The following is an 8,958-nucleotide window of genomic DNA, read 5'->3' as shown; positions in this document are numbered from 1 at the left end:
ACTGAATCTGGTCTTCGTGGTATAACTGAGAGGTACTGACACATGTTGACCTGCAGACGGCGTCATTGCTCTATGGAGAGGCTCAGCAGTTGAATGGAGGCAGAGGTTTTCCTGAGAGGATGAAGAATGTGTCTGCACAGGTTCAACACAGTGGATCGTTTGTTCAAGTCCAGTCCAATATTATAAATTAATATTAACACAATAATGTTATTTTAAAATGTAATTGACGGAGGATTCACACTAAAGGATTTCTGTCTCCTCTCTGTAAAAACTGTTTATGTTTTTCTCCATTATAACCTTTTTAACATCTGGATGTTTATAGACTGTGCAGATTTTCACTGTTCAGATTATTATTCTTACCATTAGTTCTAAATTCGTTTTTAAAAATTGGCCTTATTTTAAATTCCCTCACCAATCTAATTGTCTCCTCTACTTCACATGTTTCCCTGACATCTTTGTGTTTTTTACAGGATTGTCTTTGCAATTATAGTAATTGTATTTGATTTGTACATTTAACCACTTTATAAATAGGTTAGTTTGTCTAATCTGATAATTAAGAGTTAATCTATTGCATATAATGACAGAAACTGATGTACAAACCAGTAATGGAACGCCCATCAGAGGGATGTGTTCTGCTGCATAGTGTAGGCCTATATACCCTTATACTAAAAGGTAAGTATTTTATTACTCCTTCACGCCTGTCACCGTGTATCTGTAAATCAGGTTTATGTAATTTGAGGGGAGGAAGGAAAACAGACGTTGTCCCTGTGTCTGTCCAGCCTTAAAAAGACATTTTGAAAGAACAATCAAGTCCATTCCGGAGTCAAATCCCACGAGGACCGTTCTTTTATGAAAGGTTTTAGAGCCAAGACAAACACACTTTATGAAATCTGTGTAATGTGCTGCCTCACTGCAGCTTCATGTCATACATGTGTGTGTGTGTGTGTGTGTGTGTGTGTGTGTGTGTGTGTGTGTGTGTGTGTGTGTGTGTGTGTGTGTGTGTGTGTGTGTGTGTGTGTTTGTGTGTGCGTAGGCCTACAAGTACATTTTTTATATAGTTAATTAACTTTATTACAAAAAATTATAATATATCAGTACATTTTCTGTAAGTATATTTTGTCTGTCTATCTATCTATCTATCTATCTATCTATCTATCTATCTATCTATCTATCTATCTATCTATCTATCTATCTGTCTGTCTGTCTATCTATCTATCTGTCTATCTATCTATCTATCTATCTATCTGTCTGTCTGTCTATCTATCTATCTATCTATCTATCTATCTATCTATCTATCTGTCTATCTTCCAGCAGAAGGCCTCACTGGTTATATTTGATGTGTTCATGTGTAAAAAAACTGTCTAAGCTTCAAATATCTGACCCATCTGGAGGATTTTTACATGTGTATGATATTTACTTATTTCAATTCCAGCATTTAATAACCATAGGCTTGAAGATTTTCTTTAAAATAACATTTATTTCCAGCATATTCATACAATGTGACAGCACAGTTTGTAACATCTGAAGAGGAACTGACTCCATCCAGCACGTTGTCACAAAATATCGGAGCTGACTAGAACAGAGAAATGAAAAGTCAAATATAGCATATAGCATTTCATATTATCAAATGCAATATATAATACAGGTAGTTGGAAATTAACTAAAAAAACAGAGAAGGTGGCATAAGTAAAATAATACATAAGGAAAAAGGGGATGGCATTTACAAAACATTAGTTCAACTTTTACAGGGTTAACATCCGTAAACTACGTGTTTTAATAACTTAATTTTGTCCCATTTATTTATTCGATGCGTGTCAGAGGAATGCATATTTTCATTTGAATTTGGTGTGCTTTTAAAAAAAATCTAATAGCAATAATAGCAACTCTAATAAATCATTTATTTGTTACTTCAATTTATTTTCCTGCAGAACTGACAAATAAATCAGTGATAATAAAAGCATGTAAGTAGTTTCAGCCTTTTGTGCGCCTGGGTTTACTTTACATTTAATTCCCAGTTTTCATGATTTATTTTGGAATGTATAAAATATCCTTTTCAGTTTCACATTAATTTTTATTGATGGCACAATGAGGCTTATAAATGGGGACTGTCATCCAAACTTTTAAAGTGTAACATATAAAATTATTTTTGAAGATTACACATGAGTGAATTTAGTTTCTCCCCCTCTGACTACAGGTCAGATAATCCCATCATGTACAGTTTGCCTGCAGCCAAACACACATCACAAGATTTTTTTTTTTCGCCAGAACATTCAACACTTGTGGCTACAAATACAACGGATCGTGTCTGTGTGGTCAGTCCGCCCGCCTCACTGTTTGTCCGGCGTGTTGTTGACCAAGGGCCCGTACAGGCCGCTGGCGTAGCCCTGCTCCTTGTGCAACATTGTCCTGTCCCTGATCAGGTCGCTGAAGGCGTAGTCCATCGGGGGTCTGAAGCCCAGGGTGGGCATCAGGCCGGTGGTGGAGTAGGGCGTCATGAAAGCCAGTCCCCGGCTGTGCGCAGAGTAGGCCAGCCGCAGCGGGTTCAGTCCCAGGTGGGTACCCAGAGGATAGGTGCTGGGGTCGGCGCCGAAGTGCGGGGCGTTGGGCTGGAGAGGGGAAAACGCGGAGCGGTTACTCAGCGTCATGGTGCCGGGTAACAAGGGCCTCGTCTGGGCGGCTGTGGATGCGGAGGACGGCGGCGGCTGCGCGCTTTGGAGCATCCTCTCGGCCGTCCACGTCTCCTCGGGCCCGGCCTTGTTGGATCCCTGGGCGCCGCTGTTGTTGAGGATCTGCTCGATGGCCTGCACCACGTCTTTGCCGCAGCCCTGCAGCACGAGCTCCAGGACGCTGCGCTTGTGGCTGGGGAACACCCGGGTCAGGATGTCGATGGCGTTCATGTGCCGGGAGGCCGCGGAGGAAGGGGAGGGCTCCTGCTCGTCCTTGTCGGTCTCGGAGCCGGAATCGGAACCCAGAGAACTCACGGACCCTGGAGTCTCCCCTCCGTCCTTCAGAGGCTTGGACACGGGTGAGCCGATGAAAGACTCGCTGTCTCCGTTCTCCGAACCTGAGCCTCCACGCCGGCCGTCTGGAGACGAGATGCCCGGGGCTGAGTCGCTCTCGGTGGATGCTGGTTTGCCCACGGACTGCTGCGGGGTGGCGGAGCCGGAGTGATGGCTCTTTGCAAACAGCTCATACTTCTGGATGCTGGAGTCTGATGACACAAATCACAGCTGATTAGAAGAATGTTACCACAACATTACATACATTACACTGTTATCAATGGCCCACACCTAGATGAGCGCGTTCAGTCACACTGTAATGTACCTCTGACAGGTGCATGTAAACGGAGCATAATATTTACACCTTTATTATGGAAATAACTAAGTTAAACTTCATTATTTTCGCCGCTCTCTTGCGCACGTGTTACTGAACATACAGACAACTGGACTCATCCTGTGTATCGACACCTGCTGCCCTCACCTGAGTCTCTCTCGCTGCTGACAGAACCGTATATCTCGTAGTTGGCCCGCGGTGGGATGATGCCGTTGGCGGCGGCCAGGGCGAGTCCCTCCGCGGTGCCGTAGAGCAGCTGCAGCTCCCGGGCCTCGTTCTCCTCCTGCGCCTGCTGCCGCCGCAGCGCCACCTGCGCGGCCATGACCCGCTGCCTCTCGGCGATCAGCGTGCACTTGGCGCACATGCAGTCCTTCCAGCGGCAGTAGCGCTTGTGGCCCTTCAGCGCGGACACGACGCCGTGGTTCCTGCAGCGGGCGCACTTCGGGGTGCGCGGGTACTTGTCCGTGGTGCGCAGGATCAGCTGAGGGCCGCGCAGGAGGCTGCTGGCCATGGACACCGGGATGGAGGCTGCCGCGGCCGCTGCAGCCGCCGCCATTCCCGGGTGGATTTGCGAGGCAGAGGAGACTGAGGGGTGCTCCGGTCTCAGATCCATGCCCGTGTTCCTCACTGGTTGTAAACGAACTATGAACAAGAAAACTAGGTGGCTCTGAACTTTGTGCGTAAATGAAACGGATGTTGAGACGATCACATCTGCTCTGTGCTTCTCAACATCTGTGGGCAACAGGTGAAGTCAACGATCCCCGTCTGTACAGAGATTACCGCGCAAGACGAATATATAAATATAAATCTATGAGCGAAAGTCTGGCGGACACTGTCTGGAGAGTCTGTGGAAGAAGCAGACTTTAAATCCGTGAAGCGCAGGAGCGGAGAGCAGCGACCGTTCCTCCCCGTGCACAGCTCAGAGTGTCCGGGAGGAGCCGAGCTGGTTACTCGCTGCAGCCTGAGACACTAACTTCCTCCAGAGATCGTCAGTGGATACAGATCCCTCTCCCCCCCTCTATTGTTGCTCCTACGTTTTCATTAGACAAATTTGACAACAATGTGGCGTCTGTCATTGGCCAAAGGGGGAAGGAGCACTCTGATTGGCTTGCCTCTTCTTTTTTTTCCCCAACTGTGTCCACCTGAGTTCTTTTTCCAAATATCAAGTGTTAAGAATCTGAAGGGAGTTTCCCGGAAAGCTCTAATCGATGCAGTGTATTTCCAGAATAGACAAAGTTTAAATAGATTTTAAACAATAGCATATATTAATTCAATTTATGGAGGTAGATCTGATTCATCGTAGACTTGCATGTTGCCGTACAGGACATTAAAAGGCCATAAAATGAACAAAAACCTGCATCATTTCTAAGTATTATTCTTCAGAAATAGTCTGTATCATTGTCAGGACATGACATCGTGTTAATTACAGACTCATGTTTCCCCCCAAAATAAAGATGGTGCGTGACTGTAGTGACGTCAGCCGGTAGGGTAAGTAGCCTCATTTATTTGATTGATTCAAGAAGAAGTTCAATTTACTCGGTGGGATAAACGGTCTATATTTGCAGCAGGTTATTTTCGGCACAAAGAAAGCGATGATGTTAAATGGTTCACTTGCAGCGATACAGGAAAACAAGTGGTGATTAAATGTTTAGATTTATTAACATTTTATTATGTCGTCTGGGAATTTATTGGACATTTTAATCTATGTTATTTGATGTCATATTGATGTTCCATGCAGCCTGTTACAAAGAACAATATAATTTACCAAACATCGTTACACTTGGAAAACGAAATGAAAGAATGAAATCCTGTTGGTCGTTGTTTGGAGTCTTGGATTAAATGCGCAAAAAACTATAAGCACCATTTGTCTTTATTTGTTTTTTTCAACTGTGTTTATTTCTCGTCACATCAAGCTTGAATATCAAATAATTTCAAATTATGATTATTTACTTTTTATTTCGATCGTTTCTGTGCTGAAAAAAACCCTATTATTTTAATTATTTTCCTCTCATCAGTCCAACACTCCGCGTCGCTTTACGAGAAAATACGTTGATGCGCTTTTGTGCGTAATTATAAACCGCACGTTTATTTATTCAATTGATCACAGTTTCAAAATAATTTCAGAAATAATAATCGTTATTGTGAAGTGTGTATTATTTATTTTTAGAAGAACGTTTAGAAATTATTATTCTTATTTCAACGTGTATTCTTTATACAGCTTAAAGCAAAGGCTACATAACCAATAGATAGATATATGGAATAAATAGAACATTTGAATTAAGCAATTCAATTACTAATAATAATAAAATGACTACAAATCTTTTTTTAAATAGGCACAGTTTAATTAATTAAACACACTATAATTAATCACCTTTAATATAATATTAATATTAATATAGATCTAATAATCATATTTATATGTAGCCTACTGAAGACAATTATAGGACGTGTTTTGGCTCCAGCTTCTTATCTTCATTCTAAATTTGACCTTTATTTATTTCTACCTTTATCAGACATAGAGGAAACTACAGGATTTAATGGTCTGTATCCGCAGTAAATCCTCTCAGTAAACTGAACTGATCGGAGGTGACTCGTCGCTCCATCGCCTCTGTAATAAACTGACTGAACAATGACAGTAATTAGAAAGTCCACACAGAAATACAAAAGGGCAGCGCGCGCTCACACCACCTGCTTCCTCACCTGTTCCCCGCGCACACGATTCCTGCACATATTTGAATTCAGATTAAAAAGTTATACGTGTTTTTTTTTTTTTTTTCCTCCTTGAATCAACAATTGTCAGCGCCTCCCTGGAGGACCACAACAATATGGGCATAAATAAAAAGAACCAGGCGACCACTCCGACTTGAGGCTGATGCTGGAGAGAGAAATGGCTGAGTGTGTGTGTGTGTGTGTGTGTGTGTGTGTGTGTGTGTGTGTGTGTGTGTGTGTGTGTGTGTGTGTGTGTGTGTGTGTGTGTGTGTGTGTGTGGCAGCCCTGCCTCTCTCCCCTCCCAGCCTCATTGTTTACTTTCTGAATCACTGTAAGCAAATGCCATCTGTTTCCCTCGCCGCTGTCATCTGCACCTTAATTACCTAGCCAACAGGCTAATAGAGACGATATTAAAACTACATCTTTTTGACATTCAAAGTAATTATCTGCGCGGGCGACGAATGGAGAATTTGCTCGCGTCGCTGCTTCGGTAAAGTGATAGTAGCGAATAAAAAAAGTGCGGAGAAAAGGCCCCGTGCGCTGCGCGGCAGAGATTAGGGCCCAGGCTGTCACCTGCAGCACGGATGGCTTTAAAAATAAACCAGCCTGCTTCTCTTCATTAGTTTGGTTTCTTATTGTGTTGGCCAAGATAACACAGGGGAAGAAGAAGAGGAAGAGGAAGAGGAGGAGGAGGAGAGGAGAACAATTAGACGATCCAAGTTTCCCCTTTACGCACGGTTACGCACAGTTTCCACTGTTGATAAGAGTGGATTTTAAGTGACAGTTACCTGGATTGAATGCGTTTATCGAGCTACATTAGTCCACAGAGAGCCGATACGGCTGATTAATATTATCACAAGTGAATTTGATTGAAATCAACACCAGCTCTAGCGAAATTAGTTACACCGATTTCCTCCAAGGCGCGTAAACGTCTCTGTTCTGGGTTATATTATCCCATTTAGCTGGGGGCCATAACGGAAAGTCCATTTTATTTCCAAAGATATGCATTATGATAGGGATTAAGTTCACTATTATTCCTCCTGGTCCAATTAAAAATGCCCCCCGCGCAATTAAAAGTGACTGTGCAGCACTTAGAAAAACCCCAGCATTCTTTTAACCACTTCATTAGGCCTATGCATGAAAAAAAAAAACTATGCGATGCTTTCATTTCTTTGAGGAAGGCTACAGACGAGTGGGTTTTTAACACCCTTTTAAGATCACAACAAAGGCCATGCTTGACCCAACATATGTAGCAGCATGTTTCCGCTGCCCCCTGCACCCCAGCGCGGCTTTCTAGCGGCCTCTCCCACCGCCGCTGCCCCGCCTGCAGCCCGGCTGGGCCCGGATCCCCTCCCGCGCTCTCCCGCTGCAGCGGCCGGGCTGAGTCCCACAGAGGCAGAGGTTAGAGTAGCAGTTAGACAAGGGCCCGCGGAGAAAAGAGACGCAAGGGGAGTGTTTTTTCCACAGAAGTATTTACACGCTTGACGGGCGCACCGAGTGTAGGCCCGGGCTTATGGACAAGAGGCTGTTAACCTGCCACTTCACACCAGCTCCACTGCGCCGGGGACGTGGATCAGGCTTAGCGCATTCCTTTATAGGCAGAGTCAGGGGAGCAGAGAGGGCTGGACACACGTTCCACACAATGAGGGACAAGTTTAGAGCCTGATTTTTAGACACCCATACAACAATGACATGTAAATTCATAAATACAAGGACTAGATGGGGAGATTTAAGGATTGTTTTGCTCTCTAATATCGGTATTAGTCCCAAAAATACTCTCCCGTGGGGCTCTAATTTTAAACATTAAAAAACAATTGAGTCAGAGACTTATTAAGACATCAAAGTTTGACTAACACGTCACAGACCAGCTGAGGACCCACACTGATGATTTATAAGTTAAAGAAATATTAAAGTTCTTTCTGTTATAGTGAGCAGTGTAAAGGGGACGTCACTAACAGTATCTCAATATTAATTAACTTCTGAATAATATTTTCTATTGAATGTTTTTTAGTCTATAAATGCCCAGAACCTAAAGATGTTCAGTAAATACATATTTTCAAATTCTGCATGTTTCTTTACCTTCAACAACTTGATTGATCTTTTTGACAATGATGAAAACCAACATTTTATTAAGAAGCACATTTATCAAGTGGGGTTTTCTTCATCTTTTTATTTTAAATAATTTGACTTTTAGTGATAACACATTAAAGGACTCGTGGCTTTGTAGAAGAAAATAACATTTTGATTTGTGAGGGTAGTTTTATAAACACACCTCTGGTAAGCATGAAAATAACAGTGACAGCAAAAACAAATTACCTTAAAAAAGACCTAAATGTTGGTCCCACATGTTTAGTTTAGTTCACTTCGCTCCTCTGAGAGGCATCCAAAGACAAAACACTTATACATGAACCATGAAGGGAGCAGGAAGAAGAAATCTTGTATTACCTGCACCTTTCATATAAATAACATAAATACAGATGGGCATCCCATTGGCCTACTTTCCTCTTAATTATACATTAATCAATGGCCATCTTCATAACAGTAAAATACTACCTTTACTACATTTACATAATGCTACTGTTTCTTGGTTGAGACTGAGCGAACTTTAAATGTTATTGTCCGATCTGATCTATAATAATCCATCATCTTATATGAAATCCATCATAATAAGCTGTCGAATGCAGCGGAGGAACAAGCACAATGTTTCATAGTAGCAGCATAAACGGGATCAGTCAAGTCAAGTATATAGAAGTCGGATAAGAGTGCACTTGTAGAGTACTTCACTTAATTACATTCCAGCACTGGAGAATAAACGAAAGTGTGGCTGCTTAGCTTGCAGCCACACACACACACACACACACACACACACACAAAGACAAACATACATATGGGCTAAATTTGAGCAGGGCAGGCTGA

At 42.7% G+C, this 8,958-nt stretch overlaps 1 protein-coding gene across 1 annotated transcript; it reads right to left on the bottom strand.

Moving 5' to 3' along the window:
- Positions 1–1,648: 1,648 nt before the first annotated feature.
- Positions 1,649–4,307, bottom strand: dmrta2 (DMRT-like family A2). Its single transcript, XM_035176842.2, has 2 exons — positions 3,481–4,307; positions 1,649–3,211 (listed from the first exon to the last, which is right to left on the bottom strand). Exons 1-2 carry the CDS (start codon positions 3,944–3,946, stop codon positions 2,328–2,330), a joined length of 1,350 nt encoding a protein of 449 aa, XP_035032733.1. The 5' UTR covers positions 3,947–4,307; the 3' UTR covers positions 1,649–2,327.
- Positions 4,308–8,958: the final 4,651 nt, after the last annotated feature.

This window comes from Hippoglossus stenolepis, chromosome 14 (assembly GCF_022539355.2).
Source record: "Hippoglossus stenolepis isolate QCI-W04-F060 chromosome 14, HSTE1.2, whole genome shotgun sequence".
Lineage (NCBI taxonomy): Eukaryota > Metazoa > Chordata > Actinopteri > Pleuronectiformes > Pleuronectidae > Hippoglossus > Hippoglossus stenolepis.
The sequence above is the reverse complement of the archived record's forward strand: the minus strand, read 5'-3'. Positions and strand labels throughout refer to the sequence as shown.